At 35.0% G+C, this 16,781-nt stretch overlaps 1 protein-coding gene and 2 non-coding genes across 3 annotated transcripts; all 3 read right to left on the bottom strand.

The window, feature by feature from the left end:
- Positions 1-928: 928 nt before the first annotated feature.
- On the bottom strand, positions 929-1,017 carry TRNAY-GUA (transfer RNA tyrosine (anticodon GUA)). Its single transcript is given in 2 exon segments — positions 929-964; positions 981-1,017. It is a non-coding gene; the product is annotated as a tRNA-Tyr (tRNA).
- Positions 1,018-1,118: 101 nt separating this feature from the next.
- On the bottom strand, positions 1,119-1,192 carry TRNAV-AAC (transfer RNA valine (anticodon AAC)). Its single transcript has one exon. It is a non-coding gene; the product is annotated as a tRNA-Val (tRNA).
- Positions 1,193-5,192: 4,000 nt separating this feature from the next.
- Positions 5,193-14,653, bottom strand: LOC104890794 (protein PELOTA 1). The gene is made up of 16 exons (XM_010676386.4): positions 14,480-14,653; positions 14,238-14,320; positions 13,281-13,356; positions 12,871-12,945; positions 12,712-12,768; positions 11,542-11,587; positions 11,346-11,421; positions 10,476-10,551; positions 10,274-10,306; positions 10,099-10,167; positions 8,850-8,956; positions 8,318-8,390; positions 8,150-8,188; positions 7,492-7,586; positions 6,597-6,703; positions 5,193-5,613 (listed from the first exon to the last, which is right to left on the bottom strand). The coding sequence occupies exons 1-16, from the start codon at positions 14,528-14,530 to the stop codon at positions 5,540-5,542; spliced, it is 1,137 nt and encodes a 378-aa protein (XP_010674688.1). The 5' UTR covers positions 14,531-14,653; the 3' UTR covers positions 5,193-5,539.
- Between the last annotated feature and the right edge of the window lie 2,128 nt (positions 14,654-16,781).

Below are 16,781 nucleotides of genomic sequence, written 5' to 3'. Positions count from 1 at the left end.
GTTGGGGAAAAGGGGCGGTTAGTACCTGACAGAGTCTGACTAGACATTGTAGTATTGTACAGCATCTCAACATATGGAATTCAAATAACCCACCAAGCTGAGAGATCTAGGAACCTGACCACATTTCAATAATCTGAATGGAAGCCTGCCGTAAACACAATCCAACAGGACCTCACTCCTCAGTTCACCTTCGTTCAGGTCCTTCCGAAACCAATGGAATCATATAAGAAAACCAGCAGATCAGATCATTAAATCATCGGATTTCAGAAAACTTACAAGTTACATCTTCGACTTATAAGCCTCACAATAGTTCATTCGATAATATCAAATCTGATAAGTGAGCTGAACATGGCCTTATTTGAACGAAGAAGGCATTGTTAAGCCTCAGGGTAGTAGGACTTCAGAATACAGCAAAATCGCTGTAAGAACAGGTATATCAGAGAAGAGCAGATTATTACAGTCCGAAGCTTGAACTACACCAAATATCAAAAGATAGGCAGAAAATAGAGGTAGGCAAGAGTGTGCCAGAGAGTCAGAACGAAAAGAAGGCAAAATCTCATATTCTCATCCCACTAGATATTGCAATTGTCAGATGACTGGTATTTGTAATGCAAAGATGGTTTCTGGCTTCAGTATATGATCGCTCTTTCAATACCAATTTGTTCGTCCAAATTTCAATTGAAAAAGAGTACGAAATACAGAATCAGATACAAAACCAATAAAAGAAAATCAATGAACTTTGCTTGGAGCCACAAATACGGAAAATTTGACAGTGAATTTATAGATTTATTTCAATTATGTAGCTGTTGTGCATATGAATTCTATTCCTTCATATATACAATATCGACATTCAAATTGCAAGTCATATATGTTAGTTTAGTAAGACAATAAATAGCCTGCTAGTGCAACAAAAATCAGAACAAGAAAATCCGACCTGCCGGAATCGAACCAGCGACCTAAGGATTAATCTGCTGAAACAACTACAGTCCTCCGCTCTACCAACTGAGCTAAGGTCGGCTCTTTGTTAAACTCCACGTCCAATATTAATAAAAATGGATTTTAAATTTCAGTGACGGGCCAAGAGAAATTAAAAAGGGAGAATGGAAAAAAATTAAAAATGGCGTCGCCCGGGTTCGAACCGGAGACCTTCAGTGTGTTAGACTGACGTGATAACCAACTACACCACGACACCATCTTTGAGAGATTATTTTTATTTCGCAAACATATGTTTTTGGCGCACTATCGACCAAACTACTTAGACACTAAGGCTCCGTTTAGTAGGGCGTAAAACGTTTTCCCGAAAAACTGTTTTCCTCTATTTTCAGTTTTACATTGTTTGGTTGGCAAAAAAGTGTAAAACCATTTTCCCTTGGGGTAAAATTACTCTCCCAATGATGGAAAACCATTTTCCTTTCAAAATGAAGGGAAAACTATTTTCCTTATCTCTCTTGTACTCTTTTCTCACTACCTCCTTACTTTCCCTTTCATTTTCCTTTCATTTCATCATTTTTCTTACATCGAACCAAACAACGGAAAACTAAATTTGGAATTGTGTTTTCCATTTTAAATTGTTTTCCATGAAAATCATTTTACACTGAAAATGTTTTACGGCCTACCAAACGGAGCCTAAGTCCAAACTCCAAAATAAGTATCTAACTATGTGAGAAGCGTCGCTTAACCATGCTTCATAATTTAAAAAACAGACATTATGGAAATACATATACTTAACTATCATAGTACAATACAATAAGAAAAGTCTCAATAATTATATGTGGAACAGTGGAAGAGTAGAGGACTAATTTGGGATCGCAAGTCTTGTAAACTAGTACTGAAATTGATCCTAGTTTTATTGATTTTGAATTATTTTTTGAAGTCATTTTATTTTCATGGATTATACTAATTTTTACTAACTCTTTATTGTTTTAGGTTACTTCTATATATTGTTTATTGATTTTCACTACATTTTACTTATACTAGTTTAACTGAAATCATTTGTATTGAATTAAACTAATTTTGACTAGATATTCGTGTTACTTAGTCCCGTGCTTTATTTGTTATATTATAAGAAATAGTTATGATTAAAGTAAATTTTCTTAAAGCGTGAGTGAGCATTTTGCTAAAAGTTAACTTGCACCCAAAGGAAAAAAAAAAAAAGAGTTCACACAATTATTTTATACATACATATAGTTATTATATTTTAAAAGATTTACGGGAAAAAAAATCAAAAACATTAATTTTGAATTTAGTAAGTCTTCTAGTATAGATCCTCTTCTGCAACGCGGGACGAGGCTCCATTTCCTTTACAAAAAGAGGATTTTCTTTCATCCTCTTGCTAAGAGGATCCTCTTGCTTTGGTCTACAATGGAGAGGAGCTCCTTTTTGAGGAGAGAGAGAGCTAAAAGGAGATGAAATCCTCTCCATTGTTGGTGCTCTAACTCCATCTTTGAGGGAGGAGAAAGTTATGCTTCTTAGCTATTTAACTAACGCTATTTGTCGCTTGTATTTATTAAATACCACTCGTATTTATACTATATCTTTTTCTTCTTTCTTTCTCTTCTACTTCTTCTTCCTCTTCTAACCTACCATAACCACCACCCACATCTACCTCTCACAATCTTACCCACCCACAGCCCCAGCCGTCATTGTTGTGAACTCTTTCTCCTCGAGCTCCTTCCTTCTCCCTTCTTCTTTTTCCTCCTCCTCCCTTCTTCTCCTCCCTCCTCCCTCCTCCCTTCTTCTCCTCCCTGCTTCTCCTTCCAAGCTGCGCTGCTTCTTCTTCCTCCCTTTTTGGGATGCGATGTCCCCCTACCAGCCCCTTCTTCCTCCCTTTTCTTCCTCTTAACTGCCTTTTGCAATTACCGTTGTAACAAATTTCCTATTTACCATGGAATTTTTAGTTGTACTATGGTGGATTGAAAAAATCAGTCGGTTCCACAGTGGTAGAACCGAAAATTTCAGATAGTCATGCTACAAAAGATTTAGAATTTTATATTTTTTTAAGATAAAAAAAGTATAAAAATACAAAATTCGTATAAAAATGCGGACGGTAAATAGTAAGACACTAAAATTTTAACTCCTGCTAGGGCAACATTTGGCCAAAAAAAAAAAGAAGTCAAAAGTAGCCCTACACAACACACATGGTGTAATGGTCCAAATTTGGCGAAATAGATGCACATAGTAACTCTCATAAAAAATTGCATGATTCGACGAACGAACAAAGAGGGCTATACTATATTGTCATCTCTAGCACATTATTATCATAGTTAATATCGTAGAGGAAGTTCTTTTGATCAGGTTAAATTAAGATTCGTTCTTCCTTGATATTAAATGTAAATGACGTATGACATATAGCCTTTAATTAATGAAAATTATCTTCTTTCTTAAAAAATTAAACAATGTGCAAATTTCGTGTTGTTTTTTTTACTATAACAGTCATTTTAGGGTTTATGTCTCTTTTACTGACAGCCAGACAAGATAGCATATCTCAAAGTCCTATAAACTTTGGTTATGAGGAGTAAGTTAAAAGAGTTACTCCAACAACAAAGTTAACACAAGCAAAAACACACATCTAGGCTAATCTGAGCGATGTATCATTGTACAACATATGATTATTTTAACTATCTTAACAACCACCTAGTAAACATGAACGCCGAAAGAAAGACTTAGGGCTTGTTCTTTTCGGCATAAAACAGCTGAACTGAACTTAACTGAACTAATTAAATTGAATTAAATTGAATTGAATTAAACTGAATTGAATTAAATTGAATGTAATAAATATATAAATAATATTTAAACAATAATAATATGAATATTAAATATTAATTATAATGATAAGTAATAATAATGAATAATAATAATAATAGTATTTTGGATATTTTAAAATGATAGTTATGAATAAATAATATTAATAATAATAATAATTAATGATAATTAATAATAAATATTTTATATTATTTGTATTTATATATTAATACTTGATGATGATTATATAATAACAATAATATATAAGAAGTAAATTAATATTACTATTTCAATAATTAGATTTAATAATATACTCCATCTGTTTGCTAAAGATGTTCCCTCTTTCCGTTTAAGTGCGTTTCCAAAAGATCTTTCCTCTTTTACTTTATTCCTTATTTGTAATTTTTTTTCCCCTTTTTACCCTCTCATGTCTCTATCATATGGTCCACCATTACATTATTAATTCAATTTTACTCCCTTTCTCTCTCATACTTTAACCTCTTTTTATTTGTTTATTTATCTTAAACTCTTTCTCTCTCCTACTTTACCCACCCCCACATCCCACACCCCACACAACTTGATTCTCATTGGTATCTGTAGTAACAATAACAAGGAAGATCTTTAGGAAACGGAGGTAGTAATAATATTTAGTAATATGATTGGGTCGGGCCGCGCAAAATTGCATCATAAACCGTTTTGACGCGATTTGATTGGTTTATGGGCTAAAAAACGTGGGTTTATTTGTGCTTTTGACCTAAATCATGTTCCTTCTAATAATAATAGTAATTATAATGAGTAAAGCTATGATAAACAAAATAATATATAGAAATAATAATAATATATAGAAATAATAATAATAATAATAATAATAATAATAATAATAATAGTACTTAATAATAATGATATAAAAATAAATAATAATAAGAGTAATAAGTAAAAAAAATTAGACCAACATAATAATATTATTTAACAAAATGGTTATAAAAGAATAGAATTGCACTGAATTGAACTGGACTAGACTGATAATAAGCTGGGGAAAACAGGCTCTTAGGCTCTATTCTTCTGAACTGAATTAGTCTAAACTGAACTGAAATGAATTTTTCTGAACTGGTCTGAATTGAAAATTGTAAAAGAAAACTAACTGAACTGATCCAAAACTGATATGAACTAAAAAGAATTGAATTTTTATTAATTCGGTTAAAAAAAACAGAGCATTAAAGTGCATTCTCTTTAGCTAAATTTATTAAACCTAATCAAAACTGATCAGCTTTAAATTCACCTTATATTTTAACTTTATTGGACTTGATCAGGTCTGAAACTTATCTTTCAAAGTCAAAGAGAAGGCACCCTTCTTATAATTAGTGACCAAAGTGTACAGTTACAATGTTACATGCAATGTTCCAGGAAAGCATTTGTTCTAAATTCAAACAGACACACATGCTGCAAAGCAAAAAAAAAAAAATTATTTAATTATAGAATGTATAATGTTACAGGGTATGTTACAATAAAGTAAATCTATCTTAATACAATTACTTTTTAACATTGACAAAGAGCAAAATGAGTCATATATGGAAACTATAAGCCTCTGAAGAACAAGGATTTGGTAACAAAGCAAGGATATACAATTTTAAGCAATAAAACTGTCCAACAATAAGCAAAAATGAGTCATATACCGCAACTTTAAGCCTCTGAAGAACAAGGAATTGGTAAGAAAGCAGGGATATACAATTTTAAGCAATAGATTGTCCACTAGATACTGTTGTACACAATGCTTCTCCCATTGTTGAAAGTAGTTCCATCACATTTCAATGTCATCAAGATCAGGGAGTGGGAAGCGAAGGATAGCAGCAATGCCAGTCAGCTGCGCCAATTCTGTGTCCACAAACCACTATCAGAAACAAGACAAAGACGTAGGCAGACAGAAACGAAAAGAGAAAGAGAGAGAGGAAGAGTGGGAGACAGATTTTCATCACCAAGAGAGGAGATATGACTACCGTAGTTTCATTTCCCTTCACATTTGGTTCTTTTATCGCTTTTTTTTTTCTTTACAGAGATGTACTTTCACAATATTTCCCATGTTTGGATATAACGTTGGGGAAAGAAGGAAGGGGCAAGAAATTGGGAGGAAATGTTATCCTTCCCCTCTCATAAACCAAAACTTCTCATTGTTGCAAAGATTTGGCCATAAAATGCAATCACTCTTCTATTCCCTCCCCTACCCTCCACGATTATTATACCAAGAAAGTGCAAATGATAAATCACTAATCATGATTCCATTGTAGCAATTTCAGGAAAGGAGAGGCAAGATGCTGCCAAGGGTACAGTTGAGGAGAGAAGGCGAGCTGTGAGCTTTTACACCATGAAAATTTTAAGATTTTATACTTGAGAACACTCAAACATAGGGTATCAAAACAGTTGCTATATAATTCAATTCCTAAGCCAAAAAACACAGCATAAAGGTCGCCGGTCGGTACTCCTTCCTCCTTAAACAACACAGGCTCTCGATCAGTAGAGTCTAATGCTCCCTATATTTTTCTGATTTTCATAATAAATAAGATCCAACAGCTTCACCACAAGTTAAAAAAATGGGGCAGTAATTTGCTATTTGTTCAGAGCATTTCCTCTACCCAATACTTCCTGCGTTCTGAAATAAGTGAAACACTTCTCTCTTTTATATGAGAGCTTTTTGAGAGGAGTGTGTCACTTATTTTAGGACGGAGGAAGTACAATATTGCCATGATAGCTGACTTATTGATATCAAACCTAGTATGCATGTTACCTAAAATTCCCACACATTATTTAATAATGTAGCTCAAGTAAATAAAATGGTTATAGCAGAGGAAAATTGCACTTACGCTCCCCTGACACATGCATGGACGAGAATATATACGCGCTTCCTCCAGAACCTTTGACTGAGTCAACCAAGTTGATATATTTTTTCCGTGTTGCTACATCAGCACTCCTGATGTCCACTCAAAATTATAAACAATATAATTAATCATTAGTTGACACGAAAGGAATTATAAAGAAAAATAACAAGCTTATAGCGATTGACCCCAGGAAGACAAATAACACAACTATCATTGAAATCAAATCATGTTTGGAGCAAGGGATATGGTTAGAAAGCAGACACACTTCATATATAGCCTATAGTGAACAAGCTGTCTCTAAGGAGGTGTAAGCCACATGTATCATACAGGGTCAAGAACATTGCCCTTGGTAAAAATTTTACCTTTGCTGTACCAAGTGAAAATTGGACAACCTCCTAAAAGATTCTTGATTCAATATATTCTCAAAGATTAGGGCCTAAATGTTAAACTACTACGAGGCCCCCTCAAATTAATTGAGATGACCCTTCTAGTGAGCTTGTGGTTCACAGCTTATAGAGCACATATATATCACTATACGGACAAGGCAAAGCTTTAAATTTTCACCATAGGCTGATAAGATTGTTTGCTCTACTTGACCACTTTATAACATCACTTAACCGAGTTTTGAAACAGAACTCCCCATATGGAAATCAGGTAAAATCGTATGCAGTCTAATATAAATCCCACTTTTTTAAACGTGGGTTCACTGGGAAGGAGGTTTCTGACTTTCTGGGACCAGATACACAGGAAAATTGAACAAAACATTGCATTATAGGAAGTAAGATGCACAGAAATGTCCCTTACAGCATATACATGAAACATGCTAGTGACTTAACACTTTTATGATCTAAATATTACTAGACTCAGCGTAAGAACAAACCTGAATAGTTCATCTGTGATAAGTAGTGTTTGGACAGCCATTCTCTCATGAGCAACTTCTACATGTTTAGGACCATAGCATGCACGAGCTGAATCCTACATGATTCACAAATGAATAAGAAGAATGCAAGGGAAATAATCAAGCAAGAGTCTAACCTCTACTACTTCAGAATATTACACATGTGGTCTACCTCTAGAGACCAAAGGTCTGATAGCAGAATGTCAATAAACTGATAGTACTATGCCAAGCCATAGGATGATGCCATCAAATTAAGTTTAGGACCCCCAAACCCCCATTTAAAACCAAATTTCTTTTGTTCTAATGAAATTTCCATAAATATATCAGGACCCCAACTCCTCCCGTTCCAAAGCAGCACATTGAATTAGATTGATTCACATTTGAGCTCATCTATTCATGCATCTTTGGGAAAGAAGATATGGATGGGGAGTCAGGATGTGCAGGACCTAATTCCAGAAAGGACTACAAAAAGGGTGGCAGCAAAATACAAGGACAGTCAACTCTATAACACATATGTTACTGAATACCATGACATAGGAGGATATCTGAATGTTGAAGGTCAAATTCCAACAGCAACAGACTGCAGCATAAAAAGCATATTAAAGCAAGTCAAACATACATCTCAAGAATAGAACCTGACATTTGATAGCATGTTGAAGAACTCCTCGAGGGCACGGACCTGAACCAAATAAGAGTAGACAACATTGTCACCAGATGCCGCAAGATTACTAAAAACATATCATAAGACTAACCACGGAACTTGGCATTCAAAAAGGACGAACAATCAAAAGATTCACAAGTTAGTCACCTCTTGCGCTGCCTTCGTATCCTTTATCATACTCATTACGTTTGGTGCATCCAGAACCTCCCTCAAGCTATGCCTGTTCAGAAAAGAAAAGAACATCTTTAAAAATAAAAAACAACCAATGCAAGGAGACCAGGCTAGACAACATCTTTTGTTTTCAACGATACCAAGAATATACAATAAGAGACCTAAGTGCAAGATAATATAAGACTTAACCGTTGTCAAGATTCCCCAATAGCTAAGTGACTGAAGCACGGAACTATGAAAAAGGTAATTCATATCCACTCTAGGCCACATAGAGCAGACAAGCTAAGAAAATCTTACAAATCAAACCTGCAGGATCTTCAAGTTGCAACTAAACCAATAATCTCTCAGATTCATCATCCAATCTCCCAATGGAAGATCTCCAGTTAAATTTTATTATAGTAAACTAAGAGGTATTCTAACAAGAAAAAGAACTCCCAAAGCTTCACCATTTCCCCCAAGATACAAAAGTAATGAAGCAAGTAAAACAAAAGACATGTTCTTTCCATACTTGTATCCTGAAGTAGTATGCACCAGAACTATGCGCGACTTGTTCTCTATAATAGATCTCATCTGTCTTCTTTCAGCTTCCAGCAACAGGTGACGGTGAAACTGATCCTAAAGACGAAGAAAAGGCCCTTGATCAATTAAGAAAACAAAAACCCCTGCATAAGAACCTGAATATTTCTAAGGTTATATTCATCAACTCCAAAACCACCACAACCAAATATACCAGGAGTAATTCACTGAAGCCATAAGCCACGAGAAATTCAGCATTATCCAACTAAGAAAGAGGTTAAATGAGACTTCGTGAAACTGAATACCATGCAGAATATATGATAATAGATCACTCCACTAAATTCGAAAATCCCAATTTGACATGCTTATCAATCATTATATTCTCTTAATCAAATCATGCAATTGAGCTGTAACATGTTGCTATTTTTTCAGGACCACTCACAACTTACCCACACAGAAACTAGAAACGCTTCAGAGATTTGCTATTTTCATTGGTAGTCAATGACATATTGTGAGGATCTCATGGCTACAACCAGAATAAAGTAAATAAATTTACAGATACATCCAGAGTAACCATGATGTATAGGGTTTTTCTCCAAATAATATTTTCATACATTGATATACTGCCGCTACTATTAAAGGTTAATTCGGGTTTAAAATTCTGAAATTAAGATTATTCTGGAAATGCTGAGAAACATGAGGTTGAGCCAAAAATTTATATATTTTTGTTGATTGGCTCAACCAAACTACATAAGGATGTTCAAGCCATACTTAGAATGTGTCTGGATGAGGGCCGAGAATGGGATTGAAAGTGACAGATCCAATTTCTTTGTGCAGATGTGGAATGGCAAAGGGCATGGAAAGGAAGGAAATTGGAGGGATCCAGTATCCTTCTTCATTCATTAAAGTAAATCCTTCAAGTATCCAAAAGATCTAGACAGAAAATATACGCCCACTACCTTCCCCTTCCGTCCATTCTTTTCCCTCTCCATTCCAACCTCTTCTTTACGGTTCCTAACCAAACACAGTGTTATAGTTAGAGTTGTCCCACAAAAAAATGTATCCTATCAAGTTCTACATGGCTCTACAAGCTTAAGTCAAGAATCAAGACTCAAGCAATCCATCTTTTTGGTATGTGTGTGTGTGTTGGGGGGGGGGGGGTAAAAGCAATACAAGAAAAGGCAAGATCAACATAGTTTGGCAATAGCCCAATACTAACATCAATTAAAAAAACAACTGACCTTCGTAAATCCAGGACTTGCAATGACAGCACAGCGGACGACATTGAAATCCACATGTTTCAGGAAAGCCTGTAACATCAGCATGGAATATGTCATTTCAGTCACAAGCTGAAGAATATAGAACAGTATTGAGTCATTTAAACATGTGCATTGATACGAATGCATACTAACTCACCTGCATAACATTCTCGAAAAACTTATTTAAGGCCTACAGCGAAAAAAACAAGGGAAAATCACGTCAGTTCTCACTTGTCCAGCTCTAGGACCTTCATTAAAAAATGGGGAAAAAAAATCCTGGGGTTTTACAACTCTGGGACCTTGTTCAGCTGCAGCTATTAAAATATAGCTTGTAACGGTAATTGTATTGTAACACATACAGATTCATATCCAGCAATAGCAGGACCATGTTTCCGAGGAATTGAAACTTCTATTCGAGCACGGGTGATGGTTACACTGCCAAAACAAGAAGAAAAGCATACCAAGAAGTCAGTGAGTAAAAAGGACAACCTCATGCTAGCAATCGCCACATCACGAGAACTGATTGTTACTAGAGTACTGCCAACCATACACTCAGAAGTCAGAAGCCACATTGCACGGCTGCATATTTAGCAAAACCATAGGCAGACATCTAAATATATATTTATCGTTATAACAGTTGGCAAACAGAGCTAACAAAAACCATATATGTTTGGCAGTACGTGGTCCCAAATTTCAATTGGATAAAGTGTCTTCTAAGCAGGTGTAAGTTTCACAATAGAAACAAAATTATAGATCCTAACCAAAACAGGGGAGGAAGAAAGAATCTCTTGTTATTAAGGATATAAATCCCCATAATATGCAGCTGAGAGTAGATTAACAATTCAAAAGGTTACGGAAAATGTGGTCAGCAAACCAAAAACCTACTTTAATTTAGTGCTTCCCACTTTCCAGGCAACAAAGAAAAAGCAACTTATTGTTCATCCTTCTTGTCAACTATTTGGAACTATTAGTGATGTAAAAATCATCAAAAAAATTCGACCAAAAGTAGCAATGGGTAGATTCATTTCCAGTAAAAAGCCATTCACTGAGAAAAACATCCAAAAGGGAGATCTAAAGATGTGACAGCATCTAGGTCAGTAATATCTGTGGTGTTTGTCGACTTTAGGGGCAGTAGCAGATTAGATTTCATTGAAGTAGCTCTTACTTCTTGGACTTACATGCTGCAAATAAATAAATATTCAACGATCACTTTGCGCTACTAATTGTACCTTTTACCAACCAAAAGTATGTGTGCAAGTCCCTCTTGCATTATTATCACTACTAGATCAGCACTGGCAGCAGGATCTGGATAAAAACAAAACAGATACAAAAAAATTAAAAGACCAACAAAGCAATATGGTTAGACGGAGCATACAATCTCTTGTTACTCTATGAAGATTAAAAAAACCAGAAAATTAAATATACCTGCTGCTTGACGGAGCATATCCAATGCCAAGGAGTCCCAGACATCCTACAACATTAAGTAAACAGATGTAGCATGAGCAGGTCAATGACAAGGAGAAATCAAAACACGAAACATAATGTCAATTAAAGAAAAAGGGTATAGATCTGCATAACACCTATATCAAGTGATGCACTTCCTTAACACATCCCCCATCCAACTAGTGGGAAATGTGAACCTATGGATTAGGTTCTATATAAATAGTAAATATTAAATAATATTATTTCTTTATATAAGGCACGCATATTATTAGAGGTCGAACAGATCGTTGACAAATCTCAAAACATATTTGATAGAAATTATATAAAAATAATTATAAAAGTATCTTTTGAGATAAATCTAATGGTACAGTTTTATAATTTCATCTAGCATATTATAAGCGATATTAGTGATCAAAGCAAATATTTGAGAAGTATGTGTGCCTTTTATTTAAAATGTAGGAAGTAGATGCCAACTTGCCTCATGCATAGAGTAAACCAAATGCACTCTGGGAAGCTTTATAAACGTCTAGGGCAAATGCTTTTCCTTCCATTCTAAGGTTAATGTTCAAGAGGATTGAGTAGCTTTGATGCTTAAAGGATATATATATCTCAGTACAAATAATATTAGGGATGAAAATGGTTGCAAATTCTTAGCGGCCAAAGACTGCTCCTACTTTACACTAATTAAAGCACAACTTACAGCAGGCAAAAACAGGCTACCGTTCCAGGTATTAAAACTCTCCCGTTCCGTTACAAAACCGTGGTTTAACATATTTTGGATTTGCCGTTCCGCAAAATCCCGTTACCGAACACTATAATAAAAGTAGCATACTTCTTGCCGCGTTTTCCGTTCCATAACGCGAACTCGCCGCGTCATAACGTTTTTATCTTCTTTTCGAACATTGGCCAAAAATATTTTATGAATTAATTATTAGCTGATGAAACATGATATTCTGATAGATTTGATTATATTATGTTGTAATTATGCTTCATAAGCTAAAACAACGCAAATAAGGTTAGAACATATTAATGTGAATTTTTTGAAAAAATTCATGCCGCGTCGGCCACAATATTTTCCCTTGTCTCTTTACACTACTTAAAGCACAAGAAAGGTGCAAATATCTCTTCAAACACATGCAGGCCAAAGCATACCTTTCTTAGCACAAAGGGTCGATGAAGCTCAAGTTCCAACGTATGAAATGCGCCTATCTTCAATGGAAAGCAAAAGAGGAAAAAAAAAAAGAAGCACAATCAAGAATTATATGGTAGAAAGCATCAACCACATTAACGCAATGTAGCTCACTTAGGTACCTTAACATGCTCATTTTCCAAAATGTTTGTTCCTCGTAAACGTAAGATGGAGCCTTCTTTTTCATAATCCACTGCCTATGAAAATTATAAGTCGAGCCAACAAATACGACAGATAATTAGAGTAATTCAAAAAAGCATTATAGCTCAAAGTCTTTAACACTCACTAACTTTATAAATTATAAAGTAAATAGAACCTGTTACAAGGCACACATGTTATTCTTGAGAAGGAAAAATTTAATGATGCAGATTTTAGTCAATACATTATGCATTTACACATCAAGAAAATGATCCAGATGAAGTTTTCAAACAGCATTATCATACAAAAAGCAACATGTACCTTCCTCTCACTTCTTACTTCTCATACTGATTTCAAAGAAAAAAGAATATTTGGGGATGCATGATTTTCTTACCTCTACTTTGATTTCCAGCCGAAGTTTAACTCGCTCTGCATCCCTCCTTCCAGAAGTTGCCTCTCTCAATACTTTCCTGCAAAATCAAACAGCAGCAAGGCAGCACCGTTGTAAAAATTGTCTTCCAGAAATCTCAAAATGATATCCCTAGAAATTGACCAAATAATCTCATCCTACAATAATCAAGCTTTACATGGACAACAGTAGAGGTCCTTTGTGATGCAGTAACATTGGCAAGATGTTTTCTGTTCAATTGTTCCCGAGGACAGTCTTACTCACCATGTTTATGTATGAAGGGCATACTAACGACAGTGGAAAACAAATTACGAAATATATTGGGGATCCTGGGCCTAGATGCAAATCACCTAAGTGTTAAGATTAAGGGCCAAGTAAATGGCACCCCCACAAACATTCTGAACTCTTCCTTTCTTTTCCAAATTACTAGGATATTAAGTGTTTCACAATCTGGTACTACAAGTTCAGCCTTCTGAGTTAGGCATTCATCTGAACCCCCAACTACACCTTTGGGCAAGAGCCTAACAAAAACTCGCCTTCGGTAATTTGGTTTAGAGATCACATATATTACAAATCTAACAATTCATGTTTCAACTCTAACGAGCAAAAGGAACATTTTTATTTCACACTGCTAGTACAAACGGACTAAGGCATTGATAATTTACAGATAATTCGACATTAGACTAATTATTTAAGTAGACAAACAATAAGGAATTATACACCAAATTAGAATGGTCCACCCAAATGAATCAGAGTACTCAAAGGTCCAAAATTTGATAAAGATTTCTAATTTGCATCAGTAAAAATATGATAGAACCACAAAAACAATTGGGAAGTCGAAATTCAATACATACCCACTTAATTAAAGCAACCAAGAAAGCTAAAAACTGATATAAAATCAAAAACAATTGTAAATTTAGTTGGGTGGGATAATCAAAATACCTAACAGTGACAGCTAGAACAGAATCACCTTCAGCAATCAAATTGTAAGCAATCCACAAATCATCTGCTTCGTCTGGAATCATCTGCAAATTAGCAAATTGAAGATGAAATCAGTTCAAATTCCCAAATTTTTCATCAAATCAAACAATAAATATGAATTAATAGTTATAATCTCAAATAATAATAGCCAAAAAAACCCCAAAATACACCCAAACAAATGTAAATATAAATAAAAATATGACCTTGACGCTGCCAGGTCCGCCGTGAATGTAATCTTTACGGACGATCTTCATTGCGTTGCTATAATCTTTATTTTTATTTTCTGACCTCCTGTTTAATTAATATGGAGGAAGAGAGAAAAGGAAATGATTTGGAATTGCGTAAAAAAGAGTGGAATAGGTGGGAATGTAGGATGCTCTCTTTTTTTTTTTTTTTTAGGGGAAAGAGAAGTGCATTAATCAAAGGGACAAGGTGTCCATAAGTACATAAGGTGTAACAATACTAGGACAGTGACGCTCCCAACATTGCTCAACACCAAAAGGCACTACTCTAGCAAGGTTATGGGCAACAGTATTCCCATCCCTTTTAACATGAGAAAAAAAAACAGAAGAAAAACCATTACACAGAGAAAGAATGTCCCCAAGTATTGCATCCAAATCAGAAAAGAAGATTGCTGCTTTTGTTAATCTTTTCGTGGCTACTAGGGAGTCAGACTCGAAGATCACATCACCATACCCATGAGCTTTGGCTAAGCGGGATGCCATATAAATGGCCTTACATTCAGCTACCTCGGGAGGCCAGTAGGCGCGCACACGTCTAGATGCAGCAAAGCACACCTTACCTTCCGAGTCACGGGCTACCACTCCAAGTCCCACCCAACCTTCATCCGCCAGACTTGCATCTGTGTTCAATTTAATAACACCAACAGGGGGGGCATGCCATCGACCAGGACTAGGGGCCGCGAGGGGGCGTCCTCCTCCATAAATCCGCACCGCATAGTTATTGAAATCATCAACTTGTCTCATAATTCTCTGGCACACAACAGTGGCAGGGTGGCTTGTATGCTCAAAGACTTTCCTGTTTCTTTCAACCCAAACATTCCATAGGATATAGCAACCCTTCTGAACCACACTTGCATCCATCTCACTCCATCTAATGAGGGTATCACACAATATAGGATGCTCTCTTGAGTTTTTCGTATCAACTCTTTTAAAACTGTTTCACTACCTTTATTTTTTCTTAATTTATTACATTTTTTACATTTTACACTATTCATAATTTTTTTTTTGACAGACACTATTCATAAATTTTTTACTTTGACCATCATATGTAATTTGTATGTGAATAAAAGTATAGTTAACTGAAATCTTATTATATTAGTGTTAATATGTCTTTTACTAATATGTTTCTTTTGTAATTTTTTAAAAAAAAGTTTCGAATTAGTGTGCCTAGGAATGTAGGTGTAACAAATTAATAATTTTAAAAGAAGAGGGAGTAATGAGTATTAAAAAAAACTCGAGTGATTAGTGATTATCAAGAGAGGGCGAGAATTAATCCAACCCATCTATTCAACGGATCATCCCAAACCTAATCCAATAATAACAAATTGGGTCGATATTTTCAATTCATATAATTAGATGAGTTGTTGCATCGCAACCTGTTTAATTAAATGAGTCAATCTAATCCAACTCAACTACTCTTTTAGGGGGTGTTTGGTTCACTAGTTTTAGGTATGAGGTATGGGTTTGGAATGAACAAAACCCATACCTAGTGTTTGTTTAACTTATTTCTAAATTTTAAACCCATACCTCAAACCCATAAGGTATGAGGTTTAGAAACCCATAGGTGGAGGTGGGTATGGCTCATACCTTACCTCTAGGTATCAAATAAAAGAAGATTTTTCATTCCTAAATGAAACCAAACACAAGGTATTAAGTATCAAGTTCCAAACCCATACCACATCGATTTCATTCCTGATTCCAAACTCATACCATTATATGAACCAAACGCCCCCTTACATAGATAGGTCAGGTTTGGGTTGTTGACTCACTACCTATTGATCTTTCCATCCAATAAATCAATTCTTCAACTTAAATCAACAATAAAAAAGGTTGTATTTGGATTCATCTTTTTGTTATGTAGAGACTCTCTTTGTATTTCAAGTTCTTAGAATATGAGTTACTAAAGCAATTGTTAATGAGTCGTTGCTAATAGAAATTGCACAATGTTATTAAATGGATTAGTAGGTTAATTTCAGGTCAACTACTCATTGCAGCTAATACTAACGATATACACTATTCCTCTGTGATGTGAATTATCTTTGGAATATTTGTTAATACTACTTTTTAAAATAATAATTTAAAAAAAGATATGGAACATTCCCTTGCAAGAAGGTTGAAAATTAGGGATCCTTCTGCAAGGGGTGAGAATCAAACCCCTGCCATAGGAGTGAAAGAAGGGTCCTACAATCGCTATGCCAACCTTGATCCTTAATGATAAATGTTAATATTACTATATTAGTACTACCTATTCATATTCACTTTT

The sequence above is a fragment of the Beta vulgaris genome, chromosome 4 (assembly GCF_026745355.1).
Source record: "Beta vulgaris subsp. vulgaris cultivar EL10 chromosome 4, EL10.2, whole genome shotgun sequence".
Lineage (NCBI taxonomy): Eukaryota > Viridiplantae > Streptophyta > Magnoliopsida > Caryophyllales > Amaranthaceae > Beta > Beta vulgaris.
Note: the sequence above shows the minus strand (reverse complement) of the source record. Positions and strands in the feature narration are given on the sequence as shown.